The 24,338-nt window shown below is 44.6% G+C and overlaps 1 protein-coding gene across 12 annotated transcripts in view; it reads left to right on the top strand.

Annotated features, from left to right (window-relative positions):
• Nucleotides 1–24,338, top strand: part of LOC122564941 (dynamin-1) — a 251,392-nt gene that overhangs the window by 121,045 nt on the left and 106,009 nt on the right. For 9 of the 12 annotated variants that reach the window (XR_015760697.1, XM_087998277.1, XM_087998280.1 and 6 more), the window contains exons 11-15: nucleotides 5,845–5,931; nucleotides 11,201–11,271; nucleotides 12,304–12,355; nucleotides 14,234–14,245; nucleotides 17,265–17,378. Coding sequence is in view for 11 of the 12 variants with exons in the window: in XM_087998277.1 (XP_087854403.1) it covers nucleotides 5,845–5,931; nucleotides 11,201–11,271; nucleotides 12,304–12,355; nucleotides 14,234–14,245; nucleotides 17,265–17,378 (336 nt within the window). In the remaining variant the exon portion in view is untranslated. The remainder of the gene's footprint in view (nucleotides 1–5,844; nucleotides 5,932–11,200; nucleotides 11,272–12,303; nucleotides 12,356–14,233; nucleotides 14,246–17,264; nucleotides 17,379–24,338) is intronic. The other 3 variants (XM_087998278.1, XM_087998279.1, XM_087998282.1) reach the window with 1 other exon arrangement.

The following is a 24,338-nucleotide window of genomic DNA, read 5'->3' as shown; positions in this document are numbered from 1 at the left end:
TTAAGAAACCAAGACCTATAAGTACAAAGGCGGGACATATCACCAGCACTTCACCGGAGACTCTCACTGATGATATTACCTAGTATGGTGATGAAACATCTGAAAACAAACATTCCAGCTCAGTGAGCTAACTTACATGCATATCATCAACCTGAGCTACAAATCTTATCAAAAATCAGTCCACAAGCTGTAAGGAGAATTGCTTGTTGCATTTCATCTGCCCCAGTGTCATTTGCCTGAAAAAGAATAACACAGTCTTTGCACATACTGGGCCCAGCCTTCAACAGTATGATTGAATGCATCACGTTTCCCAAGTAACGGCATGATGTCAGAAATGTTTACCCCAACTGTTGCCAGTGAATTTCTCTAGGAGTGTGCTTTTCTCTCTGCCACTGAAATAATTGCACAGAAGTCGGTGTCCCATCACCAAGTCACCCTTTATTTACAGGGGGAGAGTCCTTGACACTGATCCAGCTCCCTCAGAGCCAGCTCTCAGAGTGAATAGAACCTCTGACACTCCAGTTCTTTTCAGACAGCCAGGGCTCCCTGATTGAACCAGCCCCAATCAGGGAACTCAGATTCCCTGAGATCCATCTGGCTGACCTCATTACAATCAGTAGACATTAGACATTAAAATGTAACATTGAAGGTGGGCGTTGGGGAACAGGGACACCCCTCAAACTTGTACCAGGTTAACAAGAAAGCCATTGAATGTTGGTAAATGTGAAAACAAAGCCACAGCAATCCATCAGCCTCTGAAATGGAAAGAGGTGAGCACTCTGGCCTGTCTCTTCTCCACAAAGGGAGCTGGTGTTGGACTGGGGTGGACAAAGTTAAAAATCACAAATCACCAGGTTATAGTCCAACAGGTTTATTTGGAGGCACTAGCTTTTGGTGCTAGCTACCTGACAAAGGAGCACCACTTTGAACACTAGTGCTTCCAAATAAACCAGTTGGTCTATAACCTGATGCTGTGTGATTCTTAACTTCATAAAGGGTGGACATGGTCAGTGCAGGACAATCTCTACACAGACTGAACACAACCTAAAGAATGGCATGGGCTAGACTGCAGAGTGGTGAACCCTCCTTGTGAATGATTAGATTAGATTCCCTACAGTGTGGAAACAGGCCCTTTGGTCCAGCAAGTCCACACCGACCCTCCAAAGAGTAACCCACCCAGACCCATTTCCCTCTGACTAATGCATGTAATACTATGGGCAATTTAGCATGGCCAATCCACCTGACCTACACATCTTTGGACTATGGGAGGTGCTGGTGTCAGACTAGGGTGGACAAAGTCTGAAGTCACACGTCACCAGGTTATAGTCCAAAGGGTTTATTTGAAACCACAAGCTTTCGGAGCACTGCTCCTCCTTCAAGTGAAAATTCAACCTGTTGGACTATAAACTGGTGTCATGATTAGATTAGATTAGATTCCCTGCAGTATGGAAACAGGCCCTTTGGCTGAACAAGTCCACACTGACCCTCCGAAGAGTAACCTACCCAGACCCATTCCCCTACATTTACCCTGAACACTATGGACAATTTAGCACAGCATGTGACTTCTGACCTCCTTGTGAAATCCTGCAGTAACCTGTTGCTGATGTTAAACTTATGAACTGCAACACATTTCCCTGCTTTAATATGAGTGGTTTATGATTGATTTCAAGTTGGTTACCATGACAGTAACAAGTGTCATATGAACCAAATGTTCACCCTCATATCACAAACAACCATTGGTTTGATTTCTGGAGCTCCCCTATTGCTTCTTAATAATTTACTTGTCTGTCATGTTAATGCTTTCTGTAAGGTGGCCTGGTGGTTATGCCACTGGATAGCTCATCTAGCAGCTCAGGTTAATGTCCTGTGGACACAAGTTGGAATCCTACAATACCAGCCGGTGAAATTCAAACTCAATTGATTGAAAAGTCTGGGATTGAAGGCTGGTCTCAGGAAGTAAAAGGTTAAGTCACTGTAGTCTTACCAGACCATAGGGCTGATTGCTCATTAGAGAGGAATAAGTGGTGGTGTTGTTTAACCTGAGGGTCACCTCAGCCAGAGCAGAAATTGAACCTGTGCTGATAGTGTCACTCTGTATTGCTGACTGAGCCCTAGTCTCAGTAATGATGAACATAAACCATTGCTCGTCATTCTGAACTAACTTCACAGAGGCTGGTTTCCCATTACCAAGTCACCCTTTGTTTATGCATGCATAGTACAGGACACTGACCCAGCTTCCTCAGAGCCAGATCCTAGAATGAACAGAACCTCCTCCACTCCTATTTATTTATTTTTTCTTTTTTTTTAAACCCCCACACTACCGCCTAACTGCAGTAGTGCTTAGATTTATCCCCAGCACCCATGTTGTGTGTGTGCAGGTGCGAGACACAGTAAAAGACACAAGGTGCACAAACCTTTATTCAAATTTGCATCACCAGGAAGAAAGGAAACACCTTAGTGGCCAGTGACAAGCAGTACCCTTCACATCAAAGGGCAATACTGTGTGATCAAACAGTGAAGGGGAGGGCAGGGATTAAATCAAAATAAAGTTGGAGGGGGAAATAATGCACTCCACTCCCTGCGGCGCCCACCTCTCCCTGAACAGCTCCAGGGTGTCGGTGGACACCGCGTGCTCCTTTTCCAGAGATACCCGGGCTCTAACATAAACGCTCCTATTTATATCTGTCAGCCAGGACTCCCTGATTGTACCAGATTAACAGCCCCAATCAAGGAACTCATATTCTATGAGGTCCACCTGGCTGACTTCATTACAATCACGACAGTTAAAAGCTTGCCTTTTTAGAGAAGGAAATCCACCATTCTTATCAGGTCTGGTCTACGTGTGACTCCTGGTCCAGAGAACCTCGGTAACTGCCCCTGAAATGACCTACCAAGCCACTCAGTTCAAGGGCAGTTAGGGATGGCCAACAATTGTGGGTCTGGCCAGTGATGCCCACGTCCCACGGAAGATTGCATTTTTTGAAAAGTTAGTTTTCTGTGAAAGAACATGCATTTGTATAAGCACTTTTTGTCATGTCCCAGCGAAGTGTTTGCAAAGTGTGGTCAGTATTACACGCAGGGAAAGAGGGTAGCCATTTTGTGCATTGCAATCTCTGATAAGACCGGAGTGATTGGATCTCGTCTAATTTTTTGGAGACGTTGTTTGAGCAGAAAATATTTAGCGGAAACCTTCTCCCAAGGGATCCTTTGTCAAGGTCATGGTCATGGGGGAGGGGGGTCTCAGTCACCTGACAGACAGTGTCTCCAACACTGCAGCACTCCCTCAGGCCTGTGCTGGAGGGTCAGCCTCAGTTTAACCTTCTGTTCCAGATGGGGGAGCAAGTGCATGACCAACTGGACGTCAGCTAAATGATGAGACAGACGCACTATTCCTCTCTCTCTCAGAGGCTGCACAGCTTCCTGTGTATTTCTGCTATTTCCTGTTGACACCCAGAATGTGGCCAAACTTGGAGAAAGTAAATAACAGCCTTTTACTATGACAGCGAGGCTCTTGACAGATCTTTTAAAAAATAAGTTTACATTTCCCTGCCAGTTTGGAAACAATCCACTTAAAAGCTTCCATATTTTAATGTGGGATCATATGAAAATACTAACGCAACCCTACCCTTAATGAAAGAATTGAAAGCTGGACGTTATTATGGGAGGTATGGCAAGATGACTTCTAATATCTCCCTCTTTTCATTGACATTGTTAACCCTTTTTGTTTCAGATGTTCTAATGATGCCATTAAAGTGTCAGCAAGGGATTGTCAAATGATGTTCCCTCATTATTTTTAATTTCTCGTTCAACTTCATCCAGCACGTTTAGGACTGCAATAATTGCTTTGCTAAATGTTGGTGGTTTGCCTGAAGGCACAAATCCCAGGCAGTTAATCCTTCGCTTTATTAATAATTAGGTACATACTGGTAAGAAAGGGAAGTGGGACGGTTACATTTGAAGCTGGTATGAATTGAGTACGTGGACGGTGGACAGTTGGATAGTCTCCCTTGATCAAAACCATCGACTAAACCTATTCTGGAACACTCTCCTCATTCCAAAAGATCTCTGTTCGGTCCCTCCCTTGACAGCATCCACCTTTGGAACAAAAGTGAAAAGTACAATTCTCTCGTTAGAGAGAATTTAGTGGTGGTTTAAGCCAAGAGTCAGGTGAGAGGAGAGATTGAGAAGGAGAGTCATTTAGCTGGGTGTAGGATTTGAACCTGTATTGTTGGTGTTACAAGCTAGCTGTCCAGCCAACTGAGCAACATAGTCCCAATTGTTTTGGATGTTTATTGGGGAGCCAAAATGCCAGGCATGGATTTTGAAGTGAATGGGATGGGACTGATTGCCTCATTCTAATTCCTGACTAAGAATGAGATGTTCCAGATGATTTGATATTGTTTCATTCCTTTGTAGGATGTCGGGCTCGGGCAGAATTTCTTATCTGTCCTGTACCTTGAATCAGGGTGATTTGTTTTTTTTTATTAAATGGGTGAGTGTGATGGCCTGTTGGCTGTCCTCCCCAACTCTGCTGTTGCACCTGAAGGAAGGGTGGTGAGGAGGGCTGGAGGAAACCAAAGACAAATTGGCGTTAAATAAGAGATGGGACCGGTGTAAAGAGAAGGCCGGCAATTGTCAGCAAAGAGCAGTGTAGGGGAGCCCAGCTTTGCGACTTGCCTGCCCATACCTCACCTCCACACCTGTTCCTTCGAACAGTCAGTGGATGCAACAAGAGGGAAACTATTTAATTCTGCAATCTTACTCAATCCATTGAATTCCAAAAAGAGGGGGGATGTTTGGGAAGCACATTTTAATTATTACTCCAGGCTCAAGTTAATATTACTTGTAAGGCCAACATTGCCTTTTTAAAATGTATCTCAATCGCCTATTTGTTGTCATTTATCCACCTTGTATACTAACCTGTTCCACTCCTATTTATTCCCCGAGTGTTATTCTCTGTAGCTTGCATGGCTGTCTGCTTGCATGTTGGTATTGTGTGAGTCCGTTTGTGGATTTGTTATGGGATTGCAACCAATGGAAAACACTTGGAGTTCATGTTGCTCTACAGTACTGCATTAGCAAAGATACAATTGCTGCATAATATGCAAAGGAATTAGAGTTTGGTTCAAATTCACGGTTATACTGACTTCAGGGATGGTACAGGCTCATTTGGAAAATAGAGTATGAACATTCCAGATCCTCTTCAAACAGATTTCAACATGCATTTTGTTTTTTTCTTCCTTATCGTCCATTCTCCAAAGCTCCACGTGAATGGATCTGCGAAGATTCCCAATGGATGGTTCATCCTAATCCCCATCCCTGCCCCTGTGCAGCCAGAGAGGTGGTCAGACAGGAGGAAAACCCTCTTTTTTAGCCACTCCAAGCTTGGAGGTGTCCCTGGCCCCGTCCCAATGCGATTGGTGCAAGTTGGCTCATTGCCCAGCTGCCTTGTGGCACTGTGACTGTGCCCTGGCCACTTTCTGTACTTAGAAAGCTCCAGCAAATTGGCAATGTGGGGAGAACAGCATTTACGAAATCTGCATGTTTTTAATGCGTCCATCCATGGAATTGACTTTGTTGTACTGAAACTTTGAATTGAAGCAATCCCTATTCAGTTTCTCAATTTGATTTTTGTCAAAAAGCCGTTGAATTTGATAAGGGCGGTGTTTAACTTCCACTCTGCTGTAACCCCAAAACTGTCAGCAGAGTCTAGACTGACTGATTATCCTGGTCAGTTCGCTGCTGTACTGTGTTGCAGTGAGCTCCATGTTAGATGCTGTACATTGCTTGGGGGGCTGATGGTATGGCCTGTTTTCCACTTCTCTGCCCTGTTCTTTCTTACAGTTGGGCCAGTATCCTCACTTACGGGAGGAAATGGACCGAATTGTGACCACTCATATCCGAGATCGTGAGGGCAGGACCAAAGAACAGGTATGGAATCGGGAATGGCCAGAGTGGCTTGTGTCATAAACCTTTTCTCAAGGATACTATGTCCTTGGTTTTTCTTCAGAAGGGTCGTAAATCAGCTCCCGGCTCTGAGATGGCTAGTTTGGTACAGAGATGAAAAAGAATTTTGAGGGGCCTTTTGTTTCTGTGTAAGCAGATGAGACTTCAGGCCAAAGTGGTCATGTTTTAGAAGTGACTTGTATAATGAAAGGGGAGTGGGGAGTCCTGAAAACTGATGTTAAGTGAGAATCAGTTCAGCAGTGGACTGCATGAAGAAAGGCTGATAAACTCTTTCTCCTCCTGCTCTTCTAACTTTGACCTGTAAGGCTCTGTTTCGGTTTTACACTATGTTTTTGGGGTTTGTGTATTGGGACTGTGGTGCACCTTCGGAACAGCATAATTAAGTCTAGTTTGGATAGACTGGGTTCTGTAGATATTCTTTGTGCTGTTCTTTGTGTTTCATTCTGTAATTTTGTGAATACATTTTTGTCTGTTTTAAAACCTGATAGTCAACCTAGCTATCTTACTCTGGGTAACTTTCACTGTACACTTACCGAAACAAATTGCAAAGTTATTGTCTGGGCTGCCTGCTTAAGAATGCTTTGAGTGGCCTGGCCTAGTCCATAGCACTTGCCTTTGTTTTGGAATGGGGTCTAGATTAGAGTGGTGCTGGAAAAGCATAGCAGGTCAAGCAGCATCCGAGGAGCAGAAAAATCGACGTTTTGGGCAAAAGCCTTAATGGGCCAGGATACTGGGGCTCAGGTCTCAGTAACGAATGATCAAACATCTATCTATTCTCAGTGCATTTTCCAACACTTTCTCCGTAACCTTTAATGCTATGAGGTTTCAAGTGCAGTCGATTTTGGTGTAACATGTATTTCTTCAATACGAACTGGCTTCAACGCGATTGTAGAATTTAGGCTGTTATTTGTAGAACATGAACTTTCCTTATCTCTATTGGCTATACAGTAACACATTTCTGGCCCCATTTGTTTAAATGGTATGGCTATTTCGCGATTTTCTTACACCGCGAGATTGCACGGTGTAAGAAAGTCAGTGTTCCTGTCTCTATCATTCCTTCAGTCGCTGAGTCCCACATTCCCGCCACCCTCTGGGTGAAATGTTTTTTTCCTCAACTCTTCTCTAAACCTCCCACCTTAAAGTGTGGCCCCTGGTTAGTGACCCCTCTACAAAGAAGAAAGGTTTTTTTCCTATTACTCTCCATGTTCCTCAGCACTTTGCAAACTCAATCAGATCCTCCCCAACTTCCTCCAGGCGAAGGGAAACATCCCCAGCCTGTCTGGTCTCTCTTCATGGCTGAATCACCCCAGCCCAGGGGCATCCTGCTCAATCCCTTCCGCACCCTCTCTAGTGCAATCACATCCTTGCTATTGTGTGGAGACCAGAACTGCATATAATGCTTGAGCTGTGACCTAACTAACATTGTGTATAGTTACAGCATAACCTTCCTCCTGTTGTATTTGGGTAGGTGGTGAACGTTGAGCCTAATAAAATCTGGAATGAAGAGCCAGCTAATAGTCACCATGTAACCACTGTTAATTGTCATAATTGTCATCTCTTCAAAGCATTTGTGTCAGGCACACGATATAAAAGCTTAAATACACATACCAACAGTTCAAGAACAGCTTCTTCCCCTGCTGTTACTAGACTGCCGAATGGACCTCTCAAATTTCAAATCTAACGTTGATCTTGCTTTTTGCGTAACTTCTTTCGCGCTGTAACTTTGTTCTCCTCACTCCGTTTTGCCACCTTATGATCTTCGTATGGTATGATTTGCCTGTACTGCACGTGAAACAAAACTTTTCACTGTACTGAGGTACCTGTGACAATAGCAAATCAAGTCATAAAATCTGGCTCACTAATATCCTTCTTTTAGGGAAGCAAATCTGCAGTCCTTGCCTGGTCTGGCCTACATGTGACTCCAGACCCACAGCAATGTGGTTGACTCTTAACTGCCCTCAATGTAGTAATGGGATAGTCAACAAATACTTACCTGGCCAGTGATGACAATGCCTTGTGAATGAATTTTAAAAATAAATATAATTCTTTTAGTGTTTCCAACTGGGTTGCGAGTGGAACATTTCCTGTTGGAGAGCTCTCATACATTTCCAACTTTGTGTGAGAAGCTTCTTGTCAAGTCTATGTGCATCAAAGTATTTGTTTTGGCGTAAAACACAGCAATAAAGAAACCATATGATGCCCTTTGAACAGCGGTTGCAGGATTTCTATGAGCATTGGAGGAACTGATCTCTTCAGGACAAAGAAAAAGACCAGAAAGCATATACACAAACTGACATCATGGAACTGTGGCATGAAGCAGTGTCAGTGGAAGCCACTCAGCCCATTGTGCTTTGCTAGCACATTGCAAGATCTATCCAGTTGGTTGTACTCCCACCCTCCTCTGACCTTTTCTGTTGTCTGTACCGTGTGTTCCTTTTATTTTTGGAATTATCAGAGTTGTATAAAAATACTCATACCCATGGAAAAAAAACTTATTTTTAAACCAAAGCAGGTTTTAAGAAGCAGTGAAAAAAAATTGATTTGTACAGACTTTTGACAGTCTCACACCTTCTGAAAATGCTTCTTTCTGAAATGAATAGGGGTGCAGATAATTCCTCCCCACACCCCGCAGATATTTGTCTAAATTTCTTCATAAAAGTTCTGCTTTCCCCTGACCTTTTCAGGTAGCAGTCGACAAAAGTCGACACATGTTGCACTCCAGTTAAAAATGTAACACTTCATCTTCCCTCCCAGAGGGCCACAACGTTCTGGGGAGTTACACTCGTGTCTGAGTTGATCAGCCCAGTGGAAGCTGACAGAAACAACCAACATCATGTGACGAAGTGGGATCTTGGCCAAAAATTCCAATGAGAAATGTGGTGCTCGAAAAACACAGCGGGCCAGGCAGCATCCGAGGAGCAGGAGAATCGACATTTCGGGCATAAGCCCTTCAAAAAGAAGGGCTTATGCCTAAAACGTCGATTCTCCTGCACCTTGGATGCTGCCTGGCCTGTTGTGTTTTAGAAGGGCTTATGCCCGAAACGTCGATTCTCCTGCTCCTCGGATGCTGCCTGGCCTGCTTTGTTTTTCCAGCACCACCTATTTCAACTCTGGTACTCCAGCATCTGCAGTCCTCACTTTCTCCCAAAACTTCCAATGAGCCAATATGGCCGCCACCCTCAGCCACAGTCCTAATAATAAAGCTGATTGGCAGTGGAGATGACGGCCTAGTGGTATTCTCACCTGACTGTTAATCCAGTGACCCAGATAACGTTCTGGGGACCTGGGTTCAAATCCTGTTACAGCAGATCGTGGAATTTGAATTCAATCAATATTTGGAATTAAGGATCTCATGATGGCCATGAATTGATTGTTGGTAAAAGTTCATCTGGTTAACTAATGTCTGCTTGGGAAGGAAACTGCTTACCTTACCTGGTCTGGCCTACATGTGACTCCAGACCCACAGCAATGTGGTTGACTCTTAACTGCTCCCTGGATAATTCAGGATCGGGCAATAAATGCTGGCCTAGCCAGTGATGCTTCTATCCCTGTAAATGAATAAAATAAAGACAATTAATATCTAATTGTCAAATTCCACTCATCAGTACGTAAATAACTGGTTAAAAAAAGTTTTTAACAAGTTAATAATTGGCTGTTCTGTGGCTGTTTTGGCGCAGTGGTGGTATCCATACCTTTGGGTCATTAGGTCCAAATTCCTGTCCCACCTGCTCCAGAGGTGTATAATAATATCTCTGAACAGAACATCTTTTAAATAGAATTTTTTTCTTTAAAGAACTGTTCCTTGGAGGAGTCAAATAAAAGCAAAAGACTCCAGATGTTGGAAATAGGCCGATACAAATGACACAGCAAAAAGGGGGCATACGGCCCATCTTATCCATGCTGACCCAGGCGCCCTTTCTAATCCCATCTTTCTGCCGTTTGACAGCACATAAGGTGCAGACCCAGGTACTTCTAAGAAGAGTTTCAAGACTCTGCCTCCACCATCAACTCAGGCAGCCAATTCTAGACCCCCACTATCCTCTGTGTAAAAAAAGGGTTCTCCTCGCGTCCTCTCTTCTTCTGGCATGCAGCCCGAATCTACAACCAGTGGCCTTTGGACTCTCAGAACCGTTCTGGTGAAAGGTCACTGGACTTGGAACGTTAACTTTGTTTTCTCTGTCTGCAGATAGTGCCAGACCTGCTGAGTTTCTCCAGCAATTTCTGCTTTGTTTTCAGATTTCTAGCTGTTCTTTATTTTATATAATAAACATTCCCGTACATCAAGATTGAGCGTAACTTCTGCTGAAGACTTTGTGTGAGTATCCTACCTCAGGGTAACCGTGACCTAGACTGACACAATAAGGAGCATTGTTCACTGTGAATCTACCAAAGGTATCTCAGATGGTTCGGATGGATAGTTATGTCAATATAAAACACTTTACACTTTCAAATGACCATTTTATTAGAAAAGTGTTACCTTGCTTTAAATATTCCTGTTTGGGTGGTATTGCGACTTGATGGTTAGAGATAGCGTTACATACAAAGGATGGGTTTTAATGGTTGCGAACATTATTGAGATCTCTTTTATTAAGCAGGAGAATCAATAGTTGGAAAAAGTTAACTTCATTCTAGGCATTTCAAGTTAAAAAGTTTGTTTTGAAGATGATCCTGACAAATTTAGAGTTTCAAAATCAAGTTTTAAAAAATCTGACAATTCAGAGTTACGTCTGTTTTAATTCCTTGTTCTTGTTCTATCAATACATAAATTCATTACATTTATTTAATCTATTATATCTGCAAATTCTGCATTCTACCAGAGACCAATCAAATCACTAAGTATTTGTTTAGAAATGCAACAAAGTAGTTATTGCTTTGGGCAAATTTGTTTCAAAAGGCTGCTTGGGCAAAGTGATATTGCGAAGCCTGTTCCAGTACTTCATCTCTTGTTCCAGCATTCCTGGTTACGAAATAAAGGGAATTCTGCCTTGATCCGAGTATAGTTGCTGAACATGTGTGGAAGGAGCTCTGGCAATGACATATCAGATCACCTGGAGCTGGAGCGTAAGTCCCCAGGGCTGCAGATAATTTAGCATCTTTTGGCCATAGTAAGGTTCACTAAAGCCCATTGTTGTTTATTCACAAGTGCAGATTTTGCACACTTGTAGTGGTCACATCATGTCTCATGCTGCATTGACAAGTTATGAGCTCAGTGACTGTGCCTTCTTCCCTTCAGGTCATGCTGTTGATAGACATTGAGTTATCCTACATGAACACAAACCATGAGGATTTCATTGGATTTGCCAAGTAAGTGAATATTTTATCCACAACCTGCCAAAGTGCTAACTGTGTAGTGTGGAGGACTGTCCTCTCTATCCTGTGGTTAATTCCTTGTTTGCCAAATGTTTTTCATTGGTTAAATGAGTGGAAAGTGTCACCCTCTGTGTGCCACCCTAAACAATAGCATGGGGCGGGGCGCGTGGTCAGGCTGCAGTGTAATTTCATGGTGGGCTAGGGATCCTCACCAGACCATCCAGTAATTGGCCGTTCCTCATGAATGAGGCACTGAGTTGGTTAACCATGAGGGCGTCGCATTTCACTCGAAACACGCACACACTGCTGGCAATCGCCTACACGCGTGGGAATGTGCAACTTAAGCCTTTGCTCCGTATCTCACCACCTGCCTGTTGTGTTCATGCATGAATGTGCACGCGCACACACACGGGTGCTGATATCAGGACTCGAAGCGATGCGTGTTTGGACTGAATTGGGATACTCTCACGGTTAACCAGCTCACCAGCAAGGATTACTCATAAGGAGTGGCTACTCTCAATAGGGATTCATGAGGAAACATAGCCATGCATGCATCATGCCTTTTCAGGAGAGGGGACACTTGCTCTGTTGGGGATCTGATTAGATTCCCTGCAGTGTGGAAACAGGCCCTTCGGCCCAACTCGTCCATACCAACCCTCTGAAGAGTAACCCACCCAAACCCATCTCCCTTTGACTAATGCACCCAACACTATGGGCAATTTAACATGGCCAATTCACCTGACCTGCACATCTTTGGATTGTGGGAGGAGACCCATGTAGACACAGGGAGAATGTGCAAACTCAACACAGACAGTCACCCAAGGCTGGAATCGAACTTGGGTCCATGGTGCTGTGAGGCAGCAGTGCTAACCACTGAGCCACTATGCCATCCAGTGAATTAATGGTGTTTCTGGTCCACTGACTACCTGCATCACCTGGCAGATGATATGAATGTTCAACAGTTATTTTTAACCCCTGCACTGATGGTGATCTCTTTATGAAGATGTTTCTCTATTTGCTTGACAGTGCCCAGCCGAGGAGCAGTCAATTGAGTAAGAAGAAGGCAGCAGGCAATCAGGTATTCACTGGGTAACAGGGAGCTCTTGCTTTAGGATACACTGGGGCTAATGGGTATTACTGGACTGAAGGCCTGCTCAAGTTGAATTCCAAACTTAACTTTTACTGCGGTGTGAAATGGGGCAAGACCTTGAGTTGCATAATCATCGCGTGCTCTCTCTCTCTCAAACACACACAAACACACAAGCGCTTGCACACAAACACATGTACGTGCACACACAAATGCACACACACAAACGGACATGTGCATGAACACACACACACACACAGACAGACACACACACACACACACACAGTTGCTGCTTCCACCATCGTGCGTACCAATGCTATTGTTGAAGAGGGAATGTTATGGCTCATTTTTCTGTTGAGTGCAGCATTGGGAACCACAGACCAGCAATGGTCCCAGGTTCAAAGTCTGTTCTTTTGGAGGGTTGAATGAGTCAAACAGACTGAAATAGCTTAGTGCTTCACCTATATAATACTTTCCAAGACCCATTGAAACATCTCCCCCTGTACAACAGGGAGCAGGCCTTTCCACCCATATTCCATTGGGTCACCAGCCTTCATATGGGAGCCAGGTCTGCAGGGAATGGCATGTTGGTGGGGCTGGAAGAACCACAAACACTCCCTGGAAAACCATTGGAAGGAGGAGCTTTAGTTGGTTTAACCATTCTGTCACCCAGGGGGCATTGAGGCCAGTTATTAACTGAATTAAGGACAGGTTAATCCTAGTCCATTTGGCTCCACACCAGAGGGATAAACCCACTTGTCAGATTTGCCTTTGTGCTATTGAATGGTTGAGCAAACTTGAGGGACTGAATGGCCTACTGCTGCCTTCCGTTCCCAAATGGGCAATCTCTGGGCCTTGCTGAATATTTTCAGTTACAGGCATAAACTTGAGGGATCTGCGCCAGGGTCTGTCCAGTGAATCCAGACTGTCTCAGTTCTTCTAAAACTTACGTGACACCTTCCTCTTTTCCTGCCGCTCTCTCTCTCTCTCTCTCTCTCTCTCTCTGTGCCTCCTTGTCAATGACTGGGCTACAATTGAAGGTCAGGCTTAGCATTGGTGAAAGGGTGGTGCGGGGATGGGGGGAGTGGTTCGATCATCTTGGGGGAAAGCTAAGGTGATGGGGGAGGAATCTGCAGGTCGTGACCCTAATCAGACTACCTGCAAACAGTAACCAGAACCTCTTGATCTTGTGGAAGAGAAGCCTAACATTCACTGCCAAAGATTATCAAAGAACTTGGCCAAAAACTTGGAAGAAAAAATCCATTCCAAAGCTACCTCTCCCCTTTTGAGAGCTTTATTCAACTGCACTAGTCTTAAGTTTTTTCTTTCGGTTGCTTTTCTTTTATGCAATTTTCATATTTCCTTTCTCATCCAGGTAATGTTTGTGATAATGAAGCTCATTCAAGTGAGATATTTAATGAGCGTTGACGCTGGTTCAAATGATTAAAACCAAATTTGAACTAAAATTTCCCTCACATTTTGGAGATTCCAGAAATATTTCTTTGCTGAGCCATTGAAATCTTGGAAATTTTTAATTGTTAAAATTTTTTTGCAGCCCCTTTTTTCTATCAGATGTCCAGTTCTTTTTTTAAAAAATTATTCTGCAAATGTTACTTGTCCAATTACCTTTCCAAGTTTGATGCAGTTTTAATTTATTGACTGAAGACAATGTAAGCAGTGATGGCTTGAATGAGCTGCAAGGAGTAAATGTGTTGTATTTGCTGTAAGTGGTCTGTACTGTAGGCAAATGCCATCCATTATACTAGAGTAATAATCAGGTTCATTTATATTCTCCCTTTCTTTATTGAACCTTCCTCTTCCCACTCCTCTGCTTGGCTTCTTTACATCTGCTATGGTTACTCTGTGAAGGATGAAATCATGGTGAGTATATTGTTGCTGTGGAAACGCAGGTTAAGTGTCGGAGCTACATCTGGGTGGGTTCAAATTCAGTTGGAATCCCACTAAATAAACTCAATTAATAAATCTGCAATGTAAAACTATTAACGGATACTGTAACACTTACCATTGATTATTATAAAACCCAATGCCCTTTAGGGAGGGACATCTACCTTCCTGAATTCCGAAGAAGAGTCACATTAGACTTGAAACATTAACATTGTTTCTCTCTCCACAGATGCTGCCAGACCTGCTGAGTTTCCCCAGCATCACCTATTTTTATTTCACGGTTTCCAGCACCCTGCAGTATTTTGCATTTAATTAACCCGCCGTCCTCACTTGGTCCATGCACATGTGACTCCAGACCCACAAGTGATGTGGCTGACTGTTAACTGCCCTGCAAAATGGCCTAGCAAACCCCCTCAAGGGCAATTAGGGATGGTCACCAAATGCTGGCTTTGGCAGTGATGCCCATGTCCCAGAAAAGAATAAAGGGCTCAAACAAGAGAACATCCAGAACAAGAGAGCATGACCCTAATGATTAGAGTTAGGCCACGCAGGAGTGAAACCAAAGAACATTATTGCATTGTGAGAAAGTGAAATGCTGGAATTCACTCAGTAAGCTCTGGTTGTTTGGTATTGGGAGGGACTCAATTGAAATTTTCAAGATGGCTACTTTTTTTTAAGACACCATGTGGAAGACAGGCTGAATGCAATTGAGGTCCAAACCAACTACGAACTAGCTGTATGGTAGAATGGGCTTAAAGGACTGAATGGCCTTCTGCTGATTCCATGTTCTTGGTAAAGATTAGGATGAAGAAGATAGTCCCTTAATGCTCTCTCCTGACAGTACTGAGCTACTTCCTCAATATTGCCCAAGATGGAGAGATGTATTGCCGAAGATTTCTTTTCGTCTTGCACTCATCAGGACAAAGGCAAGAATGTTAAATTACAAACAGATCACAACAGTTTAGCCCACAAGAGAGACGGGTGCTGATTGGTTGGCAAATCAAATCTGATTGAGAGAAGTGTTGTCACGGCTAAAGCTCCCCATGCACCCAGATAATTTTTAAAAATGGAGTGAGGCTGGAACCTATTCCTTTTGTTTGCAGAGATCAGCTCACTGTGTGGGAATATATGTCATGACCAACAAGCGTAAATGAGCCACCATTGTGAGTTTGACCGATTATCTTAAATTGGTCCTTAATGTGGTTGTTAGTGCACTTCCCCCCCCTCACCTTCTCCATGACAACACTTCAGTCAATCAGATTCGACTTGCCAACCAATCAGCACCCTTTTCTCCAGTGGGATGAATTGTTGTAATTATCTGAAATTGGTCACTCTTGCATCTCTGTCCTAATGATTGCAAAAGGAAACGTTCCTGCCAAACCGCCCTCTTTTCGGAAATGTGCCCTTTCCAAGCTACTCTTTATTTCTGAAACACTGGGTAGAGGGTTAAACGATCTGGCAGGCGAGCCGGCAGGTTCTGGAAGAAGATATTGTCTTTATCTATTGCTGCTGTTTTGTGAGTGGATTGGCTGTGACTTTGTCAGCGATGACACTCCATATTGAGCGGGAAGCCTCCAAGCTAGAGATGGGTCTCTCCCTTCCACCATCTCCCTGATGGAAACCTGAGCCCACTCAGTGTGTACCACCCACTGATACATTCTGAGGAAATAATGGAAAGGATGCACAGCCTCGCCCTCTAAACTTCCTTATTGTTTGGTAATGCTGGCCAACGACACATATTTTGATCAAACTGCAGCGTTTTGCTCTAACCGAGTGCTGCGATCCTATCTTTATCTGATCAGAAAGATCCCATGTACCGCAGCATTGTTTCTGTTCCTGGTGTAACCCAGATGTACGTCTGCTTGACCGTGCGTTTTGTGTGTTTAGTTGTGTAGCCTGAGCTCATAGTCTATGGCTCTAAACCCTCTGTACAGTTGCATGTTGCTGTTTCCTTTTTTCGATCTTCCCTTTGTTTTAACTTTAGCCTTTTTTTCACCAATTTGACTGTTGACTCCCCCCTTCCCCACCATCCCTTCTTGATGCCTTGTGCGCCCATGGAGAGTGGGCTGGTGTTTTATCGTGTAGGTTTTGAGACAGGCCTGAAATTTAGATTTGATGTCTGCCAAAACTCGGTGAAATTCTGTGTGGCTCGGGTGGGGGGGAGGGGTGCTGGTGGTGGAATATTGCGGGGTGGTGAAGATGGTGGGGGGGGTTAATCTGGTTCATCTTATTGAGGATGGAAATCTCTGCAGTTTCCAATCAAAACGCTCATTAACCCCCGCTGGAAAAGACAGCGACAAAAAACCGATTGGGAAACCTGAGGGGAGGGGAACAGGCATTCTCCTCATCACTAACGGGTTACTCTCGTGTGACCTGGCAGGATAACGTGTTCTGCTCAATTTGAGGATTTGGAGTTTGAGTTGTTTCAACCTGAGTGCTACTCTATTTCCTGGTGGCTTGGGCCTACTTCCTGTGGGGTGGTGAAAGCACAAACTAATACCTGTTTTGTTCCCAACGCAGAATCGTTAAATGTTAGCCATTACCTTTGCCCACACTGGGGGCCCATCTCTCACCAGAGTAGAAAGATAAGCAGCACAGAGATCCCAGGAGGTGGGCTGGCGTTCTGTTCAAAGTGTTCCCTCGACGCTGTTTGACTCGTGCTGTGGTTTCCATTGAGAAGGATTCGAGTAGGGGAGTTAATCTCAGGGATTGGGAGGGGTGACCACTTTGACACTGCTCAGGTTCCACTCTCTCAAATTTGATCTTGGCATCAAAAACCTTCAAACAGACTCTAACCTTTTTAATCGACTGCCCGTTTTATTTCTGTATCTGTACAGAGACTACTGTGTCTTCCTTTCTGCACATAACTCTGCTGTAACACGCATTGATCGACACCAGTGCCATGTGTGAAGCCAGGTGCTGTGTTATACGTCTGGGATTCTGGGCTGACTCGCCGTCCTTTCTGAGTGTTCATTCTGCCTGCTTCTCGTTTCAGGTGATCAGGAAGGGCTGGCTCACCATCAACAACATTGGAATCATGAAGGGAGGATCGAAGGAGTACTGGTTTGTGTTGACAGCGGAGAACCTGTCCTGGTACAAGGATGATGAGGTCAGTTCCTTCTTACCTTTGAAACGTGCCGGGGCGATGGGAAAGGTTGTCCCCGTTTTTAAAGTGAGGGGCGTAATGGAGACAGGTCAAAGCCAATCGTCCCCTCCCCCCAGCCAGTGCAACGCCTACCCAAGGAGAAATCAAGGACTGCAGATGCTGGAGAGGTCAGAGTGGAAAAGGGTGGGGCTGGAAAAGCACAGCAGGCCAGGCAGCATCTGAGGAGCAGGAGAATTCCTGATGAAGGGCTTATGCCTGAAACGTCGACTCTCTCTGCTGTTCCAAGGCCACTCCTTTTCAACCAAGAGCTACCCACCCACCAAGGTTGGGAGTTCTGTCCAGGAAGATCAGGGAGTCATGGTTACTACCAAAGGCTGGATGGTTTTGCAGGTAGTGCTGACCGAAATACGACAGGCAGAGAAAGATTGAGGTGTGATATGGCGAGCCTCCGACTCCTGCACTCCCTTGTTCCTGGTCAACAACATCTTGATTTTAAGATACATGTTGTTCAGGCCCCTTCATGACCTCTCCACTTCCCTAGCTCTCTAATCTCCTCCAACACTATAGACCTCTGAAGAATCTGCAGTGCTCTAATCCTCACCTCTTGTGCACTCCCTAGTCTGCACTTCAACGCTGTTGTTGGAGCGGGAACATTATTAATCAACTATTGGAAAGTCTGACCCATTTATGTATATTTCTGCCTGTTGCAGAAATGTAATTCACAAATTCAGTATTGTCAAGTATTTCTTTAGTCAAATTTGCATAGTAATTTCAAGGTTTTGCTCAGAACTTGCTTTTTTTCTCTATTTACATGTACGAAGATCAGATTTTGACAATGATCAGTACTTTGGTATCAACATGTAACCATCTTGTTTGTATATTTGGATGATATATCACAGTGAGCTGCAGTGCAATATGTTTTACTGGTAACTTACTGAGTTGTTCAATGTTTCTTGGAAATGTTGCTTACAATATAGCCTATGAGACGATTGTAAATCCTGTTGGTTGTGGTGTAGGTTAGATTTAAACAGTAGTTTGATTAATTATAACCTTGTTGTCTGAGGCCACTGTGCTTGCACTGGGGCCGTGACTGACCCTTGACTGTGTGAACTATACATCATTCACGCCTCCTTGTTTAAACCACTGGTCAATACCAGCGTTACTATCTCAGTGTCCCCTATTTGTCTGCTGCAAAGCGCCTTGGGTTGCTAAAGGAGCTATATAAATTCAAGTTGTTGTTGTTGATCAGTGTATCTAGAACCTCCTGCTTGGGAGGGGTGTGGGGACAGAGTTAATTGAGGCTTTCAAAAGGCAGTTGCATCTTGATTCCAGGAGGCAACAATTGCAGGACAAGGATGGGAGAATGGGCTGCGATGGATTGCAGAAGGCTATCACAGACACAGTGGATTGAATGGCCTCTTCCTGTGCTGTAACCATTCAGCACAATGCAGTCCAGATGCGACCCATTCTGCAAGCTGTCTTGCAGCAGTTAGCAACTTCCTGGTTAGAATGGTGCTGGAAAAGCATGGCAGGTCAGGCAGTGTCGGAGGAGCAGGAAAATTGGGCTCCTGCCCGAAACGTCGATTTTCCTGCTCCTCGGATGCTGCCTGACCTCCTGTGCTTTTCCAGCACCAATCTAATCTTGACTTTAATCTCCAGCATCTGCAGTACCCACTTTCGCTTAGCAACATCCTGGTGCAATCCCACATTTCCGAGATGACCTGTTAACAGTGAAAGGTTGCACGTTATCCTGATTTGTGGAGAGTCTTCGTAGAGTGACTTGGATGGCACAGTGGCTCAGTGGTTAGCACTGCTGCCTCACGGTGTTAATGACTGTCGGTGTGGAATTTGTACATTCTCCCCAAATGTTGGGATTCAAATAAACCTGTTGGGCTATAAACTGGTGTCGTGTGATTTCTGCCCAACCCCAATGCAAGACTGGCATCTCCACATCAAGTTTAAAGATGTGCAGGTTAGGTAGATTGGCTGTGCTAAATTGTCCGTAACATCCAGGTGGGTTAATAACAGGAAATGCAGGGTTATGGGGCTGGGATTGGGTGGGATACCCTTCGGTGTGGGCTCAATGGTCTGCTTCCACTCTGTAGGGATGCCCACAGAGGAACGGGGTGGAGGTATCACTGAATATTGTTAACACAAAGGTCAATGGAATATGGAGCTGAAGATCCTCAGATGGGTGGGATTGTACAGTAAGAGAGTCATAGAGATGTACAGCACGGAAATGGACCCGTTGGTCCCACTCATCTATGCCGACCAGTTATCCCAACCCAATCTAGTCCCATTTGCCAGCACTTGGCCCATATCCCTCTAAACCCTTCCTATTCATATACCCATCCAGATGCCTTTTAAATGCTGTAATTGTACCAGCCTCCACCACTTCCTCTGGCTGCTCATTCCATACACGCACCATCCTGTTAAAAAGTTGCCCCTTAGGTCCCTTTTAAATTTTTCCTCTCTCACCCTAAACCTATACCCTCTAGTTCTGGACTCCCCCACCCCAGGGAAAAGACCTTGTCTATTTACCCTGTCCGTGCCCCTCATGATTTTATAAACCTCTATAAGGTCACCCCTCAGCCTCTGACGCTCCAGGAAAAACAGCCCCAGCCTGTTCAGCCTCTCCCTATAGCTCAAACCATCCAACCCTGGCAACATCCTTGTAAATCTTTTCTGAACCCTTTCAAGTTTCATGATCAGATCAGCCATGCTGTTATTGGATGACGGTGTGGGTTCGATGGGCACAATGGCCTCATCCTGCTCCTGATTCATATGTTCACACATGTCAAAGAAATGTGCCAAGTCCACACAGATGGTGACCCAAGGGTGGGATCAAACCCGGGTCCCTGGTGCTGTGAGGCAGCAGTGCCAACCACTGAGCCACTGTGCCACCCAAACGTACAAAGAGAAATGCGAGGAACACAGAATGCTGATACAACTAACTGAAAATGAAGACCAAAACCTGCACTAATGGGCAATGCCACCACCAGGTAGATTAGATTAGATTAGATTAGATTAGATTAGATTAGATTAGATTAGATTAGATTAGATTAGATTCCCTACAGTGTGGAAACAGGCCCTTTGGCCCAACCAGTCCACACCGACCCTCCGAAGGTAGAGCACTGTCGTCTGTGCGTAGCAATTCAGTTGATGTACAGCTCTCGTTGCAAGGTCCAACTTAGCTCGGCAACACCTTCCATCATCAGCGAGGTGTTGAAAGGGAAATTCTGAATTCAACACTTGCAGATCATTGAGCATGAGAGTTGGCCGTGATTTCGAGGAGGGTGTAGCATGGGACATGGGTTAGACAGTACCAAAGGATCATGAACGAATTTAAAAAGGAACAAAAACAAAGTACTGTAGAGACTCAGCAAGCCTGCAGCCTCTATGGTGGGCCGAGTGGCCTCCTCCCCAATTGTAGTAGTTCTGTGATTCTGAGAGGGACAGAGTTAATGTTTCGAGTCCAATACAACTCTTATTCATAACTGAGTTCCAAAAGAAGGGTCATACCAGGATTTGAAACTTTACCCTTATTTCTCTCTCCACACATACTGCAAGACCTCCAGCACTCCCTGATTTTACTTCAGATCTCCACTGGTATGTTTGCTGTTATTCAAAAGGAATGAGACTTTTTGTCCTTGGCTTTTGCTGGAGTCACCAGGATATTAAAGTGAATTAACAGACCGGATGTTGTAAATCAACAGGGGAGGAGGGGAAAATGTGAATGAGGAGAGTGCTGATGTTGTGTATCGCCAACTGCTGAGAATCAGCTACAGAGCTGCATGTGACAGAGTAACTGAGCTTGCACAGGGACCATTTTTACACTGTCATCGTAGACTCTGTGAGCGAAGACGGAACTGGAGACGGACTCCAACACAACAATTTGCGAGCTTCTTGTGATTTGGCCTTGAGAATGGTCAAATGTTCAAGAATCAAGCTTCTAAAATGTACAGCTGATGCCTAGAGGAGGGCGCTTGGTGTGAGCTGGCAGTGTCCCTATCTCTGAGTCAGGAGGCCTGGGTTCAGGTCCCACTAATTCCAGGGGTGCGTACTAATATTAGAGTTAACGTTAGAATCCCTACAATGTGGAAACAGTCTATTCGGCCTAACAAGTCCACACTGACCCGCTGAAGAGTAACCCACCCAGACCTATTCCCCTACCCTGTTACTCTACATTTACCCCTGACTAATGCACCTAACCTACACATCCCTGAACACTATGGGGCAAATAAGCATGGCCAATTCACCTAACCTACACATCTTTGGACTGTGGGAGGAAACTGGAGCACCCGGAGGGAACCAACGCAGACACCAGGAAACTATGCAAACTCCACACAGGCAGTCGCCCAAGGCTAGAATCAAACCTGGGTTCCTGGCACTGTGAGGCAGCAGCGCCAACCACTGAGCCACAGTGCTGCCCCCAATATCTCCAAACAGGTTTGTTAGAAAATATATTAATGAAGGGTTCGACAGGGCACTCGTGGTGAGGAGGTGGTCTCCTACCTCTGAGTCAGGAGATCTGGGTTCAAGCCCCACTTATTCCAGATGTGTGCGATGACATCACCAAACTGGTTGATTAGAAAATTCAATAGTGAAGGGTTTGACAGAGACCTTGTGGTGAGGTGGTAATGTCCCTACCTTTGAACCAAGAGGTCCACAATGAAGTCCTATTTACTCCAGAGGTATGTACTGTACTAACATCTCCAACCGGGTTGCTTTGATAATACTGACAGCCCATGCCTGTGGTGCCTCTCACTCCATCTAGTGGTGGCAGGCAACATTACTTCACCTCTCCCATCTCTCGTCACATTGTCCTAGAAGTTTGGGCACGGCACTGACAGTGAACAGAAAGACCTCGCCTGCTCCTTCGCACTGTTTCCAAGAGGGTGCCTGCTGCCGTGTCCCATTCCAGAGCCAGCACCTCAGGCAGTGCAGCACTCCATTGGTGTTGCACTCAGGCCAGTGGGTGACCCAGAGTGGGGATGAGCTGAAACCTGACAACATCTGACTTGGTGGTGGCTGCACTACTGAGGCTGACAGCCCAGGGGCACTGTTTTTCACCCAGGTGGAAGCAGACAGTGCAGGAAATATCACAGCCAGGTCATGTAGTCAGCGGTGGGGTAAAGATTGGCAGAACTACTCACCTGCAAACAGTGGTGCAGCCAATAGGGGGAAGCATTTAAGGCAGCTGAAGGTGAGGTGTTAGAGACCATCTGGAACTAGCAACCACCTAAATTGTGGAGCCGGTAATTGACATGATTTGATTCTACCCTATCTCTTACTTACTTGGAGAACGATGGTACTTCAGTGTCACAGGGTTAAAAACCAGGCTGTCCCTCCCTAACAGCACTGTGGGTGTCCCAGTGCAATATTCCAGCCCCCCGCCCCCCACTTTCTTCAGGGGTATTGGGAATGGGCAATAAATACTGACCCAGCCCGCGCCACCAATATCTCCAAAATAATTAATATTTTCATAAAGCAAATGTTTAATTTTCTGTCATCTCCAATTTTTTGTTGAAAAGAAATAGTGGTCATATTGATACTAAAAAAATCTGTTTATGTTTTTTGACTCTTTGATTTTTCTCCAGGGTACGTACTCAGCAATGTTTTGATGATTTCATTTTGGAATGATTTCCTCTTGCATTTCTGGGGATTCTTGGAGCATTGTTGAGACTCCGAAGAACAGATGTTTTGTTTTAACAAATGGAGATCCACAAAACACTTTCAGTGGAATTAGTATTATTATTGAGGCAGCACTTTGAATTCACTGTCCAATCCATCCATTCCTTTAATTTCTCTTATATCTTCCCCATTACATCCAATATTTCCCTCCGTTATTAAACTGGATGTTTAACTTGATGTGGTAATGCTTATCTTACTGCCTGCAATGACTGGGTGTTCATATTGAAGAGTCCAACAGACATTTATTACAAGTAATTATTGCATTCCTCAGGCACATAAGTATCTGGGTTAGCGTTAAGTTATAAGGTTACAAGAAGGAATTATGTTTCCAGTGATCCAGTGTCATGCTTCTAGTGATCTTGGTGTAAGCTGGAATATGACATCTTTCTCCCTCAGGTCACAGAGTATGCTGGTAGTCATGAAATCACGAACTCGCCTCATAAAAGCACACTAATGTATGTGAGAGATAGTGCAATGCCTCTTAAAGGTACACTGACCATACATGAGACATAATGCAATGCCTCTTAAAGGTACACTAATATGTGTTAGACGTAGCACGATGCCTCCTAAAGGTGCACTGATGTTTGAGACATTGCATAGTGTCTCTTAATGGTACACTGGCCAACATGTGTGACATAACAGAGCACCTCCCTCCCTTGGAGTCTGGATTTCCATACCGAAGACCTTGATACTGGGAGAGGCCTGGCGCTGCCCATTCAGTGATTGGTTGACATTTACCAGGGCCAGTCTTCCCCAAACAAGCCAATGAGTGGGTCTCTCTGGCTGACTGGCCAGGGCTGAGGACAGTGGATGAGGCCCTTATTTTGTGTAAGAGAGTGCATTAAGCTCTACCCTTATGATATCATAAGGCCATGGGTGGGAGATCCGCTGTGAATCCTGAAGGGGATGGACTTACCAAGTCTCCTTCTAGTCTGAGTAGTAATGTTCATCGTACAAGTGTAAGCTGTATGTCCAACCGGATGTTTAACTTGCTGTGGCAATGCTTATCTTACTGCCTGCAATGACTGGACATTGATATTGAAGAGTCCAACAGACATTTATTACAACTAATTATTACATTCCTCAGGCACATAAGTATTTGGGTTAACGTTAAGATATTAGTCTAGATATTATCATGCAATAAATGTGTTTAAGGTAAGAGCTCCTTCACTAGAGACTCCTTGTAGTTTACCTCTACTGGACAAAGCAATGCTCGCAGATTCCAATCTAAAAGGGAAATGGTGGTGGCTCATCTAGTTTATAGCAAGC

This window comes from Chiloscyllium plagiosum, unplaced genomic scaffold (genome assembly GCF_037043375.1).
Source record: "Chiloscyllium plagiosum isolate Xiang-an unplaced genomic scaffold, Cpla_swu_hap1 HiC_scaffold_21, whole genome shotgun sequence".
NCBI classification, from domain to species: domain Eukaryota; kingdom Metazoa; phylum Chordata; class Chondrichthyes; order Orectolobiformes; family Hemiscylliidae; genus Chiloscyllium; species Chiloscyllium plagiosum.
Note: the sequence above shows the minus strand (reverse complement) of the source record. Positions and strands in the feature narration are given on the sequence as shown.